Source organism: Rhea americana, unplaced genomic scaffold (genome assembly GCF_003343005.1).
Source record: "Rhea americana isolate MKP2758 unplaced genomic scaffold, rheAme1 scaffold_498, whole genome shotgun sequence".
NCBI lineage: Eukaryota > Metazoa > Chordata > Aves > Rheiformes > Rheidae > Rhea > Rhea americana.
Window position 1 is genome coordinate 74,085 of NW_028186643.1, and position 20,401 is coordinate 94,485.

Here is a 20,401-nt window from a genome sequence, read left to right on the forward strand (position 1 = left end):
AGGAAATTAGTTTCTCTCGTCTCCTTCCCCAAGGCATCTTCCTTAACCTCTGTGTATGCCCATGATAAAAAATGTTTTTTAATACAAAGCCAAACTGTGCCCTGAGGAGCTCACTGTCCACRGTGAATCTGTTCACTGCCAGTATCAAAACCGTCACAGAGGAAAAGAAAACAAACATGACAGTTCATAGAGCTTTTTCTTTTTTTTCCACATGAAGATGGATCTTACTGATTCAGCCCCCTGCTTCCCACCAGCCAAGGCTGCTGCCATTTCACCAAGCTTCTAACTAGTTCACGGATGCCAGCTTTACAGCCCCAAGGAGAACGAGATCATCTGCAGTCAAGGTACATGATGAGCTGAGTCTCTGACCATCACGCTATCAAGTAAGGCCTCTGCAGCCTACCGGTCCTCCATGCTCCCAGGGCCAGGCAGTGCCATGTCCTGCTGCCACGAGCAGCTCCTGGCTGAGCAGTCCTCCCCGAAAGGCTGGAGCAGAGCCACGGACCTGTCTGCCCTCAAGAGGCAGCCAGAAGCAAGGGCAGAGGACAGCTAGCAGCACGGCAGCAATGCAGTGCCAGGGCTGGAGCACTCCCCACGCTCCCCAAACCAAGCCCACATATCTGTGGTTTTGGCTACTAGCTCTTTCCAAGAAAGGCAGGAAGAGATAGAGATTCCTGTGCTGCACCGAGCAGCTGTGGTCATTTCTTGATGCACTTGTGCAACATCAGCTTTCCATTCTTCCCTGCCTCGCATGCTGCTTTTCCTCCCGGGCTGGAGACAACATGCAGCATGCTTTTCTATTCCTTTGAAGCTGATCCAAGACTTCTGTTCCGGTTTCAAAAAAACACACATAGCTTCTCTGTATCTTTTCCAATTTTTCAACATCATTTTCAGAGCATGGAAGCTTCAAACTAGATACGGTTTTCCCATTTCAGCCTTGCAGTGCTGCAGTATAGATATTACTGCTTCCCCTTGCTCCCACGCCAACCCCTGCACCAAGCCTTTTCCCGCTGCGCGGACTGGTGAGCCTTCCTGACACGTTGTTATTAAATTAAAGAACAGCCACTTTGAACAGTCACTTTGGCCACTGGAGAGACTCTGGAACTATTATTATAGAGGTCATTTGTAACGACTGAAAATAAAGTAAGACCAAAACTGCCASCATGTTTCATCAAGGATAGACTGCATCAAACCACTCTAACGGCCCCTGACAGGATAAAAGGCCTAACGAATAAGGAGCCTCTCCAGAGGCAGCCCAGGGCAGAGCAGCTCTCAGAAGTACGATCACACAATTAGTAGCATGCAAACTAGCAGGAAATTCCTACTATTCAGCAGCAATGCCATGATAGAAGAAGCTTTTGAAGTAAAATGTGATAAACTTTTAACATTCTGCATGATATTATAAGTTGCAGGTTATGAAAATAACAGCCTGCATTAAAAAAGAAAAAAAAAGGTAAAATGGCTGTAATTGGCTCAAAAYTATTCTCAAAAAGCAGCTATTAATGATCATCTGGCATTAGTAAGGCCTTGGTGGCAATACTGTTAAACATTCTTATTACTGCACTTTAGAAAGTATGTTGGCAAATGGGACAAGAGTAGAGCAAGAATTATAATTTTAGAAAGTAAGAGCTGCAAGGACAGATTGTATTTGTTTAATCTGGAAAAGGACAAAGGAGATAATACAAGTCTTTCAGTACATAAAATAACTGTATCAGAGAGACAGCAATCCACTGTTTTTTAACTCTATTTAAAACGTTAGGCTGTTTAACAGAAGAAACGTCTCAAATGTAAAGCAGGGGAACAGGGGAGATGCTGGCTTCCACTCTACTGGAGATTTGAAAGCATGGAAAAATATTTACCAAGATGTTTCTGTCTTAGCACAGAATCTGGTGTGGAAAGGCAATAACTCGAGACTTCCTCACCCTGTTCGATTATGTTTCCACAGGAATTGCCTACACTTGTCATCAGCTTTCACATGGCTCTGCTACAGCRTTTCTTCAACGAGCAGAGCAATCCAAGCTATTCCGTACAAACATCCTATTCTCCCTAATGTTTAAACACACTGATAATTTCTGCCATCTGTAAAATGTATTASTAGCACTTTTTATACTTCGCCAAATTACAGCTCATGATGTTGAATGCCCAGTTCTGGTTCCTTGTGGAGCTCCAACAGGAACACTTCCTTGTGCAAGGACTCCGACAGTTTCTTTTAGATACCTCTTGGTTACACACTTCTTAACCTTCCTCTGAGGTGATCAAAAAATACTGTACAGGGCTGCACAGAGAGTTTCTAATGACAACACTGTACAGTACTAACTGAAAAGACATACAAACCCCTAAACCTAATTACATCAATGCAGTTGCCTTTATTAACCAAATTTATATTTTAACAAAACACTAAATTAGGTTTGACGAGTTATTCTGGTTAAAAACTTAGTTATCCAGTACTGTTTACATTCTTACCCCTTTATTCTTTGGCCTTGGTCTCRTATCAGCTTTTCCATCCTCTTGGCCTGGCAGAAATCAGGCTAACTGGCCTACCAAGGTTCAGGTCAGACTTTTTTCATTTCTGAATACTAATTAAATCAAAATASTCAATGGTCCCTGGGATTTCTTTACTAACCAAGAAGTCCTGCAACAACAGAGGAAACAGTCCTCTCAACCAGGTCCTCTAAGACTTCTAAAAGTAACCTAAAAGTTTTCCTCTAATAGATWTTACTTTACATCTCTCAAGCTGCTAATGAAATGGAAACTGTTCAACTGTTCTCATACAGTGAGTACATGAACTTTTTCTTTCTCTGCACACGAACTAAAACTACTTTTTGAATACTTTTGCCTTATATGTTAAATTTCTGCGCACATTTCACCACAAAGGAKGATATGCTTTGATTCTGTTCTCTTCCTTAATATGAAATCATGGCTTTTTAGATATCTAACACATTCTTCTTTAATTCCCATTTTTCATTWGTGCTTTTCCTCACAATTCATTGCACTAACTTCTGTTCAGCTTTGGAGAAACAGCCAATTYGAGCAACCAGTACCTCTCCTGTCCTTGGGATTGTCCTCTGCTAGGCCCAGAGGATGGGGTCAGCTCACAAGCAGTATTTCTTAGGTGACAAAAAGCTCCCCATTCAGCAATAAATTCACGCTCTGCAGTCATAGTAGGGTGCAAACTAGGGCTGTGTTGTGTGGGGCGCAAGCGTGCTCAAGTGATAAAGCTCTCTAGTTTTTAGACATGGCAGAGGGAGTGCAACGCAGCGAGCAGCGCTGGGAAGACCATAAGCCAGCGTTGTCACTGGAGGCCGACACACACTCCGCTCCTCCCGGAGCTGAGCTGAGTGGAGTCGCACAGTGCACTGACCTGCAGGCCTCTTGGTCAGGTTGAGGCAGTCGGCATGGTACACTTTGGGGCAGCCCGGCTTCTTACAAGAAACTAGCTGCCCTCCATCCCCACAGCTGAAACACTCGTCCTCTCGCTCCTTCATGACCTCCGCCTGTGACCTGCGCTTCATCTGTGGCCGTCTCTTTAGCTTCTTGGACTTTTCCTCAGTGAGACTGGGTTGGCTCTGCAGGTGAGACAACATCAGTTAATACAGGTCTCTGCCCCTTCCACCTATTCCCTTCCTGCTACAGTGGACTACAACCACAGATCCCACAATTAAAAGTCGCTGCCAGTCATACCTGAAACATCTCTACAGATGCTTTGTAGTATTTGGCAACTATGTTCTTATAGCAACTTGTACTTATTTTTGTGGAAACAGTCTGGCAGCTCTGCACCCAAAGCCTGGCTAAATGCATGAAACAGGCAAATAGCAACAACAGAACAAGCAGCCGAGGGCTGCCTGGCGGCGCTGAGCTCGTGCCCCTTTGCAGACAGCCTCTGAGGAACTCTCCAGGTTCTCCAAGCAGGGGTCTCCTTGTATCCATGACTCACAGAAACCTTTGTTCCAGGCCGTTCCTGGACATTTTGATGTTCTCACCCCTCTCCTTATTTTCAGCCTGAATTTATTTGCAATCAGGTTAGACCTATTTGTTCTTGTGTCAGTATTGTTCTTTTCCTGAAGAAGTTTGCCTCTCTCCCTGAAGTAACCATCAGGATACGCTTACAGGCAGCGGTCAGGGTCCTTCTCACAAACCAAACTCTTTTACGGTCTTCATCTCCCCAATCTTCCTCATGGCTTTTCTCTGCCTGTATTGAGCTCATCTCTCTCAAACACAAGTTACAGAGTTACATACGCTACTTCAGACGATGTCTCATAGGGCTATGTACAGCAACACTAATGCTTCTCTAACTGAACTGGAGATACCTCTCTCCAAGCACCCTGACTGCATTTGCCTTTTTCACAGCTGCATCACAACAGCAGATCACAGTCATGCTGTGACATAACAGGACAAGAGCTCCTTCTCCACCATTATTTCTCACTGATGAYCTTCTTATTGCGGATCTGTTTGGGCTATTACCCTTCAGGTGTGTATTCTGGCACAAAGAATCACTAAATTTAATTCCATTTCTAGAACTCAGTTATTCCTTTGCAATTGCCCAATCTTCTCCTGCACTGATGACACCTGATGTTTGTGTCATCAGTACACTTAAATTAGCAGACTTCCAACATCTATGTCAGAGACATTAATGAAATAATCAGGACTGCTTTCAAACAGTTATTTCCCTGGCCTAACAATTCCTCTTTCAGTGCTCGAACTGCTACCCCTTTTTGGTTTGAGCTCCATGGCAAGGGCCTAATTCCAGTAATAATGATCCTCTTCAGGCTGTCTCCCACTGTATCAAACACCCCTCTCAAGTCCAGAAAGATGATACCTTTCTGTGCCCCATCAGTGTTATCAAAGAACTATTAGCGTTGTTTACCCAAATTAGTCTTTGATAGACACAAGCTAAATTTTATGCCATTTTCCAAGCATCTTTTGTCCAAGTACACGTTCTACACACTGCACGCAGAATATCTCTGTATACTGAGATTAGACCTACAAGTTGATTTTTTTGCATGCCTTTATTCTCCATAAATATTAGGCACTCTTTTTGTCATTCTCCAATCAAGAAAAAAATAAAAACATTTAAAAACCTTTGTCACTAGACCTACAATTTCAGAATTCTGCATTGCTAATTGTCCAGCTGCCCTGCCATGAATGTATTACATTTCATGTTTGCTTTCCTTCCTATGTGAATATTTCTACTTTCATACCTGCATTCCCATTGAAAATAGGGATAAGTCAGGCCTTTTTTTTTTTTTATCATATTGAAACTACAGACAAAGAAATCATTCAATTTGAAGGCCACACCTAAACTATCCCTACCTTTTACCTATTCTCTCCTGCTTTTCAGTCACATAAAATAGAACAAGAAAAATCTTTCACAAATAATTTGAATGTCTTAAACAAGCTCCTAAGCTAAATTTCAGTATAATCTAGCTATAATCACAGAAGTTCTGTTTTGCTGTATATTCAGGGATGAATACTTCTTTTGGGAGGGGAAGATACTGTTTCTTGGATATTTTTTCTCTTAGYTCATCTCATCGAGATGGAGTGAATTGCCTGAGTCATTACAATGGAACATTAATGCCAACGTAACGGCACTTTTCTCTGATTTCCATCATGTAGCCTGCACTTTCAGGACCAAAATGACCGTGGAGCTATGTATAACCCAAAGGTAGTGCAAAATAAACTGAACTTTAAATGACAACAAAAAAGAAAAATAACTACATCAGATGTGTAATTCACCTCATCCATTGTCCTTTGAAGACATCATTTTTTTTTAAATCAGAAATTCATTTTTTCTGAAGAMCAAAGGCCTAGCTCTCAGGGAAATAAGCAAAGCCTTCTCTGTATTTTCATGGGGCTTAACACCTGTGCTGCTAGAACTCTTAACCCTTAACTGCAGGTAAACTGCCAGCATCTACATGCCAAAGCAGAGGGTTTACAGAGTGCTTTGGCGCATCTCTTGAAACAAACCAACAGCTGAGACACACATTTAGCTGATGATAGCTAAGAACTCAGCCAAGTGCTTCTGTAATTTCCTTTTCGCAGTAAGAACTAGCTCACACAAGCAAGGTAATTGAAATCAATTCCTGTTACCACACCATTACAGTTACAAAACTGAGCTCTCAAAAGTCCTTAAGTTCTAAAAAGTAGTGGTTCTTCTAGAGTAGATACGGCAAATTTCCTCTTCTGTCTGATGTGTATACTGTCACTGTTTAAGTAAAAGAAACAAAAAACAGGAACATTCCTATTGAAGGAAAGATGGTGATGTAGAAGTCTTCTGGCTCTGAGGCATTTCTAACTCCAATCAAAAGGAATATGGCGGTTTGCTGGCCTTCCAAGTATGCTCACAATTTATGCAGGCCTTTACTTAGGGAAATGGGCTGAGCTAAGGTTGCTTCATTATCTGATAGAAGTCTTCCACATGCTTGTCCTTTCCCTCTTTAACAAGATGGAAATTGCCACAACAATTAGAATAAAACTCTGAAAAATCTTCCATTTATTTTTTGTCATAAAATATGCTTCCTGTGATTATTTATAGAAATTCCAACTATAGTAATTGAGGTCTAAGATCTGCACCTCTGAGACTGAAAGCCTGGATATTTATCTCCATTCAAGCACTGTTCTCACGGCCCTGTGAAAACAGATTACCCTTCCTGCAATCTCTGTAGCAAATGCACCACTTCTATGCAAAGAGATCATTTGGAAGAGTTTAGAAGAGGCATCATACCTTTGGCCGTACTCCCAGGAAGCCACTGCAATTTGGGGCACCACATTTGCAAACTGTCTTTCCATTTCCTAAACACTCCAGGTTGTAGTTAAAAGTCAGCTCAGTTCCTAAACACAAAAGCAAATCAAAAATAGAAGACGAGTTCTAACAAACTATGTAGCAGAAGGTCTTACAACTACTACTGAAGTACATTTGAAATATGATGATACAAACGACTGACAAAAACTATGCAGCGATATCAGCTATAATTCTTCCTGTAGATCTGCATGGATTGAGAACTCAGTTCAACTCCCCCCTCCTACCACATCCTAGAGCTGCAAAGGGCATTCAGTCCCATGCTGTGGCACACAGTTCCATTTCTTGGTTCTGTAAGTTATACCTATGAACCTCCATTTATACCATGGATGTATGTGTTTCACTAGGTCAGTGCTGGTGTTTTGTCTCATGAAGGCCTATGTGAAAATAGAAAAATTAAGTATGTTCCCAGTGAGCCACAACCCTTCCTGTTTCCTTACGGACCCCCCTCTCCCCCCAGCTCCATTCCAGGTACTGACAGGTGGGGCTCCTTACCAGCTTTGATATTTACAAGCGCGAAGAGACCAACCCGAGTGTCACCATTCACACACCATTTCTGAGTCTCACAGTTTGGCTGGCAGCAGTGGTTCATGAACCGAGCGTAATTGCCCTTTGGTCCAGCATCAATGATTCGATCCTAGAATTGCAAAGGAGAAGAAAATCATGTTTAATAAGTGATATTTCCAGCTCAAGTCATTCCAGCACAGGTACTGGTGTGCCAAGAAAGCATTTTATAATAGTAAAAAGTATGCACAGAGATATCTGGTGACACCTGCAAAGCACCTGAGAATGTACACTTTAACCAAGTTTAAGTGACAGGTACCCCTCTGTGTTCCTTGGACAACCAAGATACCCAACCGGTTTCTGCACTCTGGATGTCTTTAGACAGGGCTGGCAGATCATACGGCAGTAGAGTGTTCTGTGGGACATCTTCCTCTTCAAAAAGATTAGKCAAGATGTTACCGTTGCTTTCTGGGAACTTAGCTGTTCTTGTAATATCAGCGCTGGATAAACACCACATCTACACATACCCAAGGCAGCACTTGCACTTCCATACCTTAACTTCTGCTTAAAAGCAAAATCAGCTTCTATTTCTTATATTTTAATGAACAGCAGGGAATTAGGAATGCAATGCACGAGGTGAAAACATCCCTGTAGAGTGTTAGATTTGTTAGACCACGTCAGAGAGGGGAGAGGAATTGCAAATGGGACTGATTTTGTCACAACGAGTTGCTGACTCAAGAGATACTAATACTCATTTTTGTTTCTGCTCCCACTCATAACCAAACAAGTAGAGAGCACTCAGAGGACGGAGCCAGCTTCCTAGCACAGAAAGCTTATGCTATAGGACACAATACACAGAAATTCACTCTGAGCCAGGCTATATTTCGTCATGAATGATTTATTTCGTGAATGTCAGCTTGGAAAAGCCTCTTTCCCCTTCTCATTTACYCTATCAGCACTAGGTGTGTAGATGAGAGGTTGGCTTTTGTCCTGACAAYGCTGTTTTCTCATCCACATCTGCAGCACAGAGCATATACCATATTTCTAGCTGCTGGAAAGTCTTTAGCTAATTTGTGCAACAGCACAGTTCTTAGGTATTGGATATCTGGGAGAGAAGGCCCCACAATGCTTAAACTCAGAAAAAAGCAACTGCACCAAAGGCTTCCAGATGAGAATATTATCTGGCCAATGTCAACTTCCAACAAGAAGGAAAAAAGAGAGCAGTCACATTGTTATCCTGTTCCACATTCTGCATTATTTCTTTCCTATGCCTGCTTTAACGGTTTTCTTCAGATCTTTCCAAGCCTGAGCGACAAAGTATGGAAAGCAGTTGACAAAACTAACTCTAAAAGCCAGGAACTTACACTAGCAACCAGGCCTCCAGGTCTCACTGAGAACCTCTCTGTGGTTGAAGCAAACTCCCTTTCTCTCTCTTTTGACATACAAGGCCCAGGTCTTGAACTCAAATGAGGGTCCCCTTGTGTCTGGTGCTGTACATACAAGGGCTGCTGTCTTCTCCAGCATTCCCAGCCCAGTCTTGGACTATGCAAGGTTCAGTTGCTGGGAAGGATCCTGAGGATCCTTGTTACACACTGAAGCATGATTCATGATCCTCAGACAATTGTCCCTAGAAAACTCTCCTACTTCTGTATAAACTCCAATGAAGTTGGTTCAAACTTTGCTCCCAACCCTAATATCCAACCTGAACCTTCTCCACTGCACAGCAAATCCATGCTTTTAGTAGTCATCTTAGTGGAAATGTATACTAGTTCATCAGCACTCTTAGCACCTTTATAATTACTGGAAGACTGCTATCATGCAGCCCTTGAAATATCATTTCACTTCTGCCTAGGATCATGGCAAGAGAAACTCCCTACACATACCTTATCCAGTGTCAACATGTAGAAATTGGTGATGTCATGTTCCTGAGCATAGCGGATTCGGGCTCGGCACTCTTCTTCATCGATTAGCTCCCCAACATACTCATTAACAAATTCACCCTGCAAGAGAGAAGACAACAGGCTGATGATACAACAAATTCCCTCCAGGAGAGAGGAACATCCATCTCTGTGCTAAAACTTAGTTCCTATTCCCTCTGTAGAAACTTTTTCGTAATAACCTTCCTCTGTGCTTTGCAGTCAGTTTGACCTACAACCTTCACTATGAGCTCCAAATTACATAGCCATTTCACATACTCAGCAAATAACATGAAGTAAACTAAACAAAGCAACAACAGCCATCATATTATTCTTTGTGCTATGGAAAGAATGAACATTCAGGGACAGCATAAAGGAAACCACAGATAACTGGTTTTTTGCTGCAAAACTCAAAATACTACCTAACTGCATTCCAGTTGAAAGCAACATCCACTTTGAGACCTGCAACAATAATGCACTTAGGGCAGGCATCCTCTCCTGCAAATCCGTGGAGTTCACCTGTAGCGAAGTACTACAGAGACTGTACTTCAGCCATCAAAGCAAACCACAGCTCTGCTCCACTGAAGCCAAGAGGTGCCTTCATTAAATAATGGAGTTTCGCRGTTTCCACAATGACAGTTTAAAGCAAAGCAAAACAGGCACATGGARTGGCAAAGAAATCTTTCAAATTATGTCACAGCAGGCAGTGAAGCCTAAGCAGGACAGACTCTTGCACTTTTCCTACCGCTACCAAGCACCCCCCTCCCACAGTATGTTCTCCATACTCCTCCTTCTTCAGAYGTTCTTTTTCTACTATGCTATCTAACTGTCCTCTGCCTCAGTTCATCATTTCTTTGCTTTAAGGTTGTTATAATACTCTTCTTCATTCAGCACAGATGTGTAGCCACAGAATAACTACTCCCTGGATTGGAGGAAAAAAAAAGTTACAGCTGTCTAGAGATACTCATTTCAGCAGTAATTATAGTCATCTCCAAAACATTCCCCCTTTGTAACAGCCAAGCCCCAGTCTTGGTAACAGGATTCTCCTGTTAGAAGAGCCTAGCTATTCAAGAATGAGGAAGGGGAAAAAAATATTGCTCCTTGTCTGAAACTCCAAAGCACTGTCTTCAGGCCAGTGTTCTAGCGTATTCATAATGTTCACTACTTTAGTGTCTATCCATACAAGCAGATAAATCAAGCAATCATTAGTGTTACCCTGTTACATTAAYGTACAAACCATGTACTTAGCTAAGCCAGAACATTCTTGTCAGGACTGGAAAAGTTAAATTCATCCATTTATTTTATAAATGACATTCTATAGCAAGAAAGTATTTTTCAAATCATGGAAGATATTTGAACATATCTATTAAAACTGACACTGTGGCAAGAGGGAATTAAATGTAGAAACAGAGTACTTACTTTTCTAATGTCCGTTTTGGCTTGTAAGCCCCAGCCTCGTGCCAGTGTGCGGAAAATTTGTACCTCGGGATACTGTCGTTTGGAAAAGCACTGGTTCTGACAGCGCTCGCCAGCAGGGCAGACCATGGGATGGCATTCATAGAGCAACATGCGATTGATGCACTCTGAGTCTAGGCCACACGGGTTTTCATCCGTTGGTTTGCAGTTGCAACGTGGTATCTCCGACAGGTCTGCAGTGAAGATCTGCACCTTACCCACCGGCCGGTTTACCTTGAATGCACACGAAGGATGTTAGCTACTTAGGAACAACATCATGATAGTCACTGTTACAGTTAACCCCTGCCTACGAGCTTACAGGCTGCAGCGGAAGTTAGTTCAGCAAGGTGTAGAAGGACACAAATATATAGGCACATATGTACTTCTGGGCACGTTATTTCAGGATGCGTACACGTAGAGGAAAGAGCTACGGAGGAGGTAGGTCCCCCATTAGCACCACCTGGTGCAGTGCATATTCTTTATCCCCGGAGGGGAGAGAGGCTGCAAAGTGTCCCCCTCCCAGCACCACCGTGACTACATCCAGCCCTGTCTCATCCCTTGTGGCCCAGTGCTCAGGCTGGTTATACACTACATGTGTGACTGACACCAACCATTCACTGTGTGAAACAGCACCTTCTCCAGTCCCTGGGAGTCGGATCTTTCTCCTTAGCTTTTCCTTATAGCCATCTGTCACCTTCAAGCCATTTTGTGCTCTCAGTTGTCACTATAAGAACCAGGTACTTGCATACCCGTGACAGCGTGCAGAGGGCCTATCTACACACCAGGACAAAAGCAGTTACCTCCCTACCCAACTTTCCTGTAGGTGTAAATGAAAGAAAAATCAGACAAGGCTGGGGCTGGAAGGCTCAAACAGGAGCTCAGAGTTAAGCCAAGGAGCTCTCTAAAAACCGCTCCTGAAGGAAGCAGAGTGCAGCAACCAGATGGAGAAGCGACTGGCTTGTCTGTGGCACGAGCAGGGTCCTTTGGTTTTGGTTAAAGGCAGCGAACGCTGAAAAGCAGGCAACAGAGAGTCAGGACTTTGGAGAGAGACACTGAAGAAAAGCTCCTTGCTGTATTTTGCATGTGCGAGCAATACCATCAGGTCCTTTCCTCTCCCAAGAACATGAAGGAGGGGATCATTTAACAAAACTATTCCAGCCCGGACACAATTTCTCAAGTCCCACCCTCAGAGCAACATTTCTGCACTGGCAGCCTGCCACAGGCTGGCCTAGGCCTTATCCTCTTTGTTTAAAAGCAAATCAATCAGACATCCCAGGTTAATCTCTTTAACACATGCAGTCTCCTCCTCCTATTACTGTCCCCACCTGTGACCCTCCTTGTCACTCTGTGTTCCTTTCCTCTGTTGCTTCTCATCTCTTACTTAAACTGTTAGCTCATCACTTCAACAGAGTGATGAGATACTCACAAAATTAGGACTGTTCAGCACTGGGCAGACAGAGGCACCACTGCTGACTCTGGCACTGCCACTCCAAACCGTAATGCTGTCTAAGCAAGATCACTCTCTCAGCATGAAAGTCCCTAATCTCAGACATTGCCACTACAAAAACAGTTCCTAAACAGGGAGATGCTTGGACAAGCCATGACCCTAATCCTGGTGTTATGAAGGATCCCAGGTATACTTTGCAACAGTTTCCTGTGTTGCAGACTCCCCAGGTTATACCTGAGGTGCTGATCTCCTGAGATGGCCAGATAGGGGAGTGGACACAGCTACCTTCTGCCAATCCACCCTAAAGCCTTGCCTAACTCATCATAAGCTCCTGCAAATGGTTTCCTTTGCTCTCACAGAGACAAACAGTTTGTACTCAGACCTCAGAAGAACAACTGTCATGGCTAATGACCATGACTGTTATTATTTGTATTAAAAGACTATCCAAAATGCTCCAAACTGCTTCCGCAATTTCTTTGTGTTGCAGACAGAGACAGACTTAAAAATATCTTTAATGAGAAACAGGATTTCCACCAGTGGAACTGCCTGGMCCATGCTGTTGGCACAGTGCCACAGCATTCAGTTGTATTTTTTGCATTGTAAAGTMAGTCATGTAGGATCTACCTGCCTGCCTAGAAATCTTAGTTTGAAACAAAAAAGGCCAGTTATCAGTTGAGCTTTCATATTTTGCCACACAAAAAGGGAAGGAGTAGAAGGAGGCAAAGAAAAAAGGAACACAGTTGCCAAGTCACTGGGTTTCTGATCATTCTACATCCAAACTGGACCCACACCTCAAGTGCACGAACCTGCTCAGCCCTACCTCTCCCTCTCAGTCATCTCCACCCTGTAGTACTCTCTTTCCTTACGGCTCCAAATCTATCTCCAAACACAGCCCTAAATCTGAACAGTTCCCCAAAACTCAGCAGAATGGTTGATATTCCAACACATACATCTGCTTTGTGGTTCAGTTCAGTCAGTAATTGTTACAAAAAACCCTGAAACAACAGGAGATGAAACAAGATACTACCAAACTCCAGTGTGGGTTACCATATTCCCCATCGCTCTCTTCCACTGTACCTCAACCCATCTGCTTTCCCACACCATGTGGGAAGCTCACAGTACATGGGCACACTGCACATTTTACTAGTGCTCTCCGTTAAGTGCCCAAGGAAGAGAGACACTTCTTTCACATCACACAACTGACATGAAACAGAGATGTCCAGATCTGTTCCAGTAAATCAGAATACCTCTGTTACTGGTGTCCAGCTTCCATACAGCTCTGCTGATACATAAATCCTTTCTGTGGAGTATGTCTGAAGATGCCAGTGGGACCAAAGTAACCTTCAAATGCAGCCAGATGTGCAAACAGTAGAAACGTTTCTGTATACCTGTAAATCACCTGCACTGACAGCTCAACACTTCTCTTCTGCACCTGTCCCCCGACATCTGCCCTCACCTTGATGTGTTTGTAGGGAGGAGGTTTCTTGTCATTCTTCTTGTCTTCCTGAAGCTGTCTCAGTTCTTTCTGTGCCTTCAACTCTTCAAATCTTACCGCAGCTTCCTGAAGAGCTAAGTGAAAGAACAGGGTGTGTTATGAAGAACTCTTGCTGCTCGCATGGAAGCAGGCTGTGAGTGTCCACCTCATGCAAAAAGCTCAGGCACTTGCACTCTCCTGAGTGGGCAGCCTTTGTYTCTGTGATCTTGAGCATGATTTCTGCAAATTGCCCAACAGTGTCTAAGCTGAACTCTCACAGGAAAGGTTCACCAGCAATCATGAACTGACAGCTCCACTGACAACAGAGCTGCACAGCATTCAGAAGGCCAGCTCTCACTCCCTACAACTAAACCTCCCCAGTAGAGAGCTGCATGTTGCTCTGGAGGGAAACAAAGAGGTTCACTAGAGGGATATGAAGAAAAGGCCAACATGGTAGGGCACTCACAGGAGTTACAGTAAGAGACTTGCCTGTAGGTGATGAAGCATCCAAACCATCAGCTAGCTTTGCCTGCTTTTAAGAAGTGTCAGGAAGCTGTATTCAGAACTCTTAATTACATTTTTATATACAGGTAATGACTGTATTAGACACAGGAAAGTAGACAGAGCAGCAGCTTGCCCAGACTTAGAGCAGCTGTGGCAAATCTAGAGAAGAGTTCAAGATCTGTGCATTCTGCATGAACTCAGACCTATGAAAATTCTGGATGGATTGAATGATAGTAAGAAGTAGTTTATTCTGCAAATTTTGTTTACCTTTAGCTCTAAAAGATCATGATCTCTCCCGTAAGAACACTACTTCTCCAAATGGAAAAGAAGAGAAACAGAACACAAAGCCATTATGTACCTGCATGGATCAAGATGAGTTACCTTTCTTGTATATGCCATCCACACCTTTCCCCATCTTGTCTTTGCTGCTGACATCACCTTCCATGTAAGGGAACACACGGGCCTGGTGGGTCCACAGGTAATCATTGGAGCCGAAGAACAGCACAGGGAACTCGCCAATATCATGTTTCATTTTTTGAATGTTGACAGGGATTGTCCTTGGATGACAAATCTCAGCTGGCCACCACCTACAGAGGGAAGAGCAGATGAAATCTTGGACTTCCTCACTTGCAATGGACTCAGATGCATGCTACTGGGTTGAGAGGCATGAGAAAAGAACTGTGTGAGGGCAATCACCAAGGTTAGTGGGGAAAATAGAGGCTACAGGAAGAAGAAAGTATGCACTTTACCAGCAGCTGCATGCATGGAAATAAGTCAGAGGCTGATGCATTGTATCCTACAAAGGGATGTCCTCATCTCAGACACCATGAGCACTACATGGAAAAGGAATGGGGACAGGTCTGTTCTGCCTTTACCTACCTGTAACGCCCAACTTTCACCCAAACTACTTCCTTGTAGTGTGGCTTTTTGCCTGCCTTGCAATCATTACAATACCAGCTTCCCTCTGGCATCTCAATGTTTAGACACTCACGGTGAAATGCAGCTGGGCATGACTCGCAGCATAAAAGGCTGCCCCCTACAAAGAAAAGGAGGAAGGATTTATCAGAGTCACTGTGTAGAAGCACTGGCCTCTACACTTCTAGACAGAATCAAACAGCTGGCAAAAAGGTATAATGCCCTTCTGCAAACCCTTTTCAACAGCTCATGCCATACTCTTGTTGCAGAAAGAACCTCTTTAAGGATCCCAGAAAAGTCCTAGTCTGAAGTTAGATTTCAATGGGGATGGATAGGAAGACAACTTGTTCTCTTCCATTTTCACTGGCACACTTTGCACAGGCAAAGCTTCTGCTACAACAAGCAATTCTGACAATGTTTCTGTTACTGTTTTTCATTTACAGTGGGACCTAACTCAGTGACAGCAGACCCAGCGCAGACTGTCTCACCTTCTGAGCAGACAAAGCACCAGCTGACGTTGACGTGCTCGTGGTTGCGACAGCCCCTCCGCGCAGTGAAGTGATTGGGGCAGATGATGCTGTTGGAGGCAAGGACCACAGACCCAGCAGCAAGGCAGAAGTCGTTGGAGTGGTATGCAACTGGACACCGTACACAGCGCATCAGGCGACCTGGCACCAGAATGTGTCAGAAACATAGTGAACCTCTAAAGGAGGTCAAGTTTCCTCTCAAAACTAGTCTCTATTGATATACAAGTATCAAACAAACAACTGTAGGTGACTTTTAGAAATGGAAACTGACCTTTAATTTTTATAGACAATCCATGACATACTAGATTCCTATCAAATTATTTAATGTAACAAAACCTATGATTTAGAAATGAAAGATATCTTGCCTGCAGGACAGAAACAGTTGAAGAGCCCACAGACTAGGACTGCTTCCCATCATACACAAATCATTAGCAAATTAGTTCAGACAGTAACTACAGAGTGTTCCAAGTAGCTGAACATCAGGAAAACAGTCTGTGAGGCTTTTGAAAACCTCAGCACTCACTTCACTACTTTACTACCAAATTCTAGAACAGAGAACTTAGAAACTGCTAAAGATCTAATTTATTCAAAAATATTCAGTGCTTCTGATCAATTCCTCACAGGAAAGTATTAATAGGGAGAAGAGATCAGAGGAAAGGGGTAAATTTGACCAGTGAGAATAGCCAGAGAAACACAAGGCAAGCGTTCAGTGGAGAACGAGTCAGCTATGGGCTTGAGGTCCTGGTGACTTCTATTACACTAAGTATCAGTATGTGGAAAAAAGGATAGGCATAGCAGAGCTCAAGAATAAAAACACAGCTATTATTATTGTCACCGGTCTTAAGATATCAAGGATTTAAAGGCAGGCAGTTTTAGAAGCAAATATGCAAGACACATAAAAAGTTTTAAAGTTTAATCACGAGGGAAAAAAGGTCTAAGTATTGCTATGAACAGTTCAAACAAACATTTGCCTGAGCAGCTTAACCCAAGGGTGTCACTACAACACGAATTTGCAATAAAAGACAAAAAAAAAAAAAAAAAAAAAAAAAAAAAAAAAAAAAAAGAAGAAGAGAAAAAAGAAAAACAATACTAAAATTAGCACTATGCTCTTTTTTGTACCATTGCCTTGACAGCCAGTGCTGCTAAGCAGGCATCGATTGCAGCACTAGCACAGTGAAAAGCAAGTAGGAGAAACGTGAGAGAGTCCGTACAGCTCCAGAGACTTATTCAAAAACCCAGAAAGGAATGTGGTATCGCTGGACGTGCAGGCAGACAAGTATCTGGACAGGCAAGAACATCTGAGTTGCTACCTCTGACCATCAGGAGTGCTGATGAGCAGCAACCTCACATACAGCCACCTCCCCCCTAATCCCTGGAGAGAGGCTGCTCCCTGGCAAATGCCACAGCAAGCAGTGTGGCAAGGACATAAAATCATTACAAACAACTAGTGGACCACGTACGAAAATTCTGGATGGATTGAATGATAGTAAGTAGTAGTTTATTCTGCAAATTTAGTTTACCTTTAGCACACGGACAGTGGACACAAAACAAAAAGAAAAGGGTTCTGACTGCCTCCCAGGACCACCCTAGAGGTTTATAGTACCTTTAGATGCGGAGATGTTTGCTGGGTTAGCAGCATGACAAGTCATACATATGTGCAGAGAACATCGGAAACCCTTGTTCTGCATGACCGTGGGCGGATACTTCCGTATGCACTCCTCATGGTAATATTTCCCACAGAGGGGCAGCAAGCACCGCTTTACATCTTCCCCGCTACTCTTGCACACAAAACAGGTATGGACTCCTGGAGAAAGAGCAGTAGACATAACACCAGTCATAGAGCAGAACTAAATGAAAACCTGCCACCTTCGCCAAGTTACATATTAGCACCGTATGACTTCCCAAGCCACTGTATATATCCCAAAGCACAGCTCTTTGCAGCAGGCTGGTTTTGCACGTAATACAACTCCAAATGGAAACAAAGATCATAATAATTGTGATCACAGGCTGAAGCTGGGGAAAGGGGCAAAGAAAAAAAACAACTCCACTTAGATATTTCCTACTTTCCAGCTTGCCTTGGACTCATCTTCCCTCCCACTCTTCTCTCCCTAATACCAGATATAAATATTCTCCTACTCTTTCCCAGCAGGCTCTGGACATTCCCACCTTCCTAACCTACCTGCTTGAAGAATATTTTTCAATAGTGAGACTAGTTAATTGGAAAGAGACCATCAAATATTAAGTCAATAAGCAGAGAACTGAGAGGCAGTTAAYGGCCCTACTGCAGGCATAAACACTGCAATGAAGTAAGTGCCAGGTAAGCACACAGTAAGCACCTTGTCCTTCTGCACTCACAGAGGCTGCCGTACCTGTGGAACACTCATTGCAGATGAATTTGCCCTTTGGCATCTCAGAGAGCCCAAGGCACTGCAGGTGGAAAGCACCACAGCACTGCGCCTCACACAGCAGCAATTCCCCCGGCTTCTCGCAGATCTACAGGGAAGGAAGCACACCATCAGCTCTAAGCAATCCCCTTCTCCAACTAGTCACAGACAGCAGCAGCAACCTGTGCATTGGCTAGGACTGCGAGCAGAGATCCCACAGAAAACATCTGAGCTCTCCTTGCTCCAGTAAGTTTGGGTGGTTTCTACACCACCACTGCCACTTGCTATCCAGTCCCTGCTACCACTCATCAGCTAAAAAAWTATGTATTTATCATGTTTTCCTTTCTTACATCCTTAACTTTTAGCAGGATGAGACACGTTCACACCGGAAAGGCTCAGTTCAGAACAAGGGATGTTACCAGCTAAAGAACAGTCAAAGCCTCCAGAACTGCAAAGCCCTCGCTCAGAGCACAAAAAGCTGGTTAATTGTTTAAGCAGTGCCTTAAGGCTACCGGTTAGCTGGGGCACTGGTGCRTACCAGAATTCACATGAGAAAACCTGAGGATGGTAAAAGTTTCAAAGACATTCCTTCAAGGACACTACCTGACACACGTTTTCCTTGAGAGCTGCACCTCCTCCRCGCTCCCCCTGTATCTTTTTGGACGAAGGCACTCCATGGTCATTCTCAGACCCCTCTTCATTACCCTCTTTGGGGCTTGCAGCAGTCCCATGAACTGATGTCTCCCCCTTAAAAAAATAAAATAAAAAAAAATCCAGAATTGGAGCTGTCAGTATTTCCTGTCCTGACTTATAAACTGCAAATTTAGCTATCAAACACATACATGTTTGGCAGTCAGCCTGTATACTGCGCTACAGCCTTTATTACCCACCCTGGAGAGAACACCCCTATACAACTTCACCAAAAGTTTTAAGGAAGGAAAGAGCTCTTAGCTCATTAAATCACTTAAAAATATATATACATACATTTAATACAATTATTTTGCTATGTATATCCCCTCTCTGAAAATGSAAAGTCATGACTGTGGAAGAGAGATATTACCCTGCACAGAAACAAACTAGGCAGGCTGGAAGAGCCTGAAAATCATGCCCTCCACCCATCACCAGAGAAGTGTCCCACATCATGATGCCTGCTTGCATTAAAATGCAAATCAGAACCTTCAAACAACCTTTACTGCAGGYTTTACCCAGCAAATGAGCTAATTATCCTCGACTCCTCTCAGCTTGTACTACCCCTGTACAATACATCTACACAGGTACTCGAGATCCACAGTACTACGAATTAGCAGGCCTACCCTAACATGAACAACGAAGCAGGGCGTTTACACTATGCATCCTGCCTGAGGTGACAAGTCTACAGTAAGCACTTGACCTGGGCGACTGTGATAGCACTGACTGTAACACTTAACAAAGAGTAAGCATCCTGCAGAAAGACAGATACACGTTGCATGATGGAGGCTCAGTCACACTCACATGGGCCAACTTGGCAGATCCTGCCAAAAAAGGCCACAGCATTTCCCAAGGTGGAAGGACACCCTCTCACATGCATATGGGACCTGCCCAGGGACCTGCCCTGTTTAAGGAAAGGAGAGCAGCATCTGTGCTAGACACTGGCTGGCACCACAAGATACTGCTATTCTGCAGCTGGCATGTGGCAGAACATACTTCACTTTCATCAGGACAGACGATTTGAGCTAGGAAACATGACCACTCCAACTTCTAAGGTTTAGGTGCAATCTAGGCAATACTTCTGTAGTCTTTTATGAGCCCCATATGAGCCCCAGCTGCTACTCTATAGTCTGTAAGCCTTACAGGACTTTCACTGCTGCATCAACATATTGCTTAGGAACTAGCTAAGTGCTTTGAGCAAGAACATTTTAGAGAAGTCCGTTATTCTTTTTAATAACCCAGTCCACTGCACAGATAGCCAAGCCACCACTTCCTCCTTGGGTCACAAAGCTATATCCAGTGTATATTCAGACATATACCGTACACCTTAAAGAGCCTGTCAGGAATTCAAACTCCTGTCTGGAGTAGCAGTCATCAGTCTCAATATGCTTGAGGCTGCCCAGTACTGGGTATCCAAACAGCAATYGGTGAGGGAGCCTGACACCAGTTTCTGTACAGGAGAATACCAATCAGAATTGTTGTGCCACTAACGCTAGGATGCATGTGAATACAGCTTGCAAGCTGAACTAGATAAACTCTGGACACACGATTAGCCTGGGCAAAGCAAATTTTGGGAAAGCTTTATGTCCTTAAGTGGGAAGAACTTGGAGTTGGTACCCTGGTCAGATAATGTTGTTCCCTTTGATTGTTTTTCATTCCTTGGATACAACAGTATGCTTTCATTTTGGGATATTTTAAAACCATGTGGGTTCTGTGGAGCAGCAAAGCACAGATGCACTGATGTATATTAAAACACACAATACAAAGATGAATGGTACAAACTTCCTTTATT

At 43.5% G+C, this 20,401-nt stretch overlaps 1 protein-coding gene across 1 annotated transcript in view; it reads right to left on the minus strand.

Moving 5' to 3' along the window:
- The window catches only part of NSD1 (nuclear receptor binding SET domain protein 1), a 50,005-nt gene that overhangs the window by 10,088 nt on the left and 19,516 nt on the right, over positions 1 to 20,401 (minus strand). The window contains exons 9-20 of the mRNA XM_085317328.1: positions 18,526 to 18,669; positions 17,908 to 18,031; positions 17,142 to 17,342; positions 15,500 to 15,679; positions 14,976 to 15,132; positions 14,478 to 14,683; positions 13,575 to 13,687; positions 10,636 to 10,905; positions 9,184 to 9,300; positions 7,292 to 7,433; positions 6,722 to 6,828; positions 3,362 to 3,566 (exon numbers count right to left, since the gene is read on the minus strand). Coding sequence (XP_085173454.1) covers positions 3,362 to 3,566; positions 6,722 to 6,828; positions 7,292 to 7,433; positions 9,184 to 9,300; positions 10,636 to 10,905; positions 13,575 to 13,687; positions 14,478 to 14,683; positions 14,976 to 15,132; positions 15,500 to 15,679; positions 17,142 to 17,342; positions 17,908 to 18,031; positions 18,526 to 18,669 — 1,966 coding nt within the window. The remainder of the gene's footprint in view (positions 1 to 3,361; positions 3,567 to 6,721; positions 6,829 to 7,291; positions 7,434 to 9,183; positions 9,301 to 10,635; positions 10,906 to 13,574; positions 13,688 to 14,477; positions 14,684 to 14,975; positions 15,133 to 15,499; positions 15,680 to 17,141; positions 17,343 to 17,907; positions 18,032 to 18,525; positions 18,670 to 20,401) is intronic.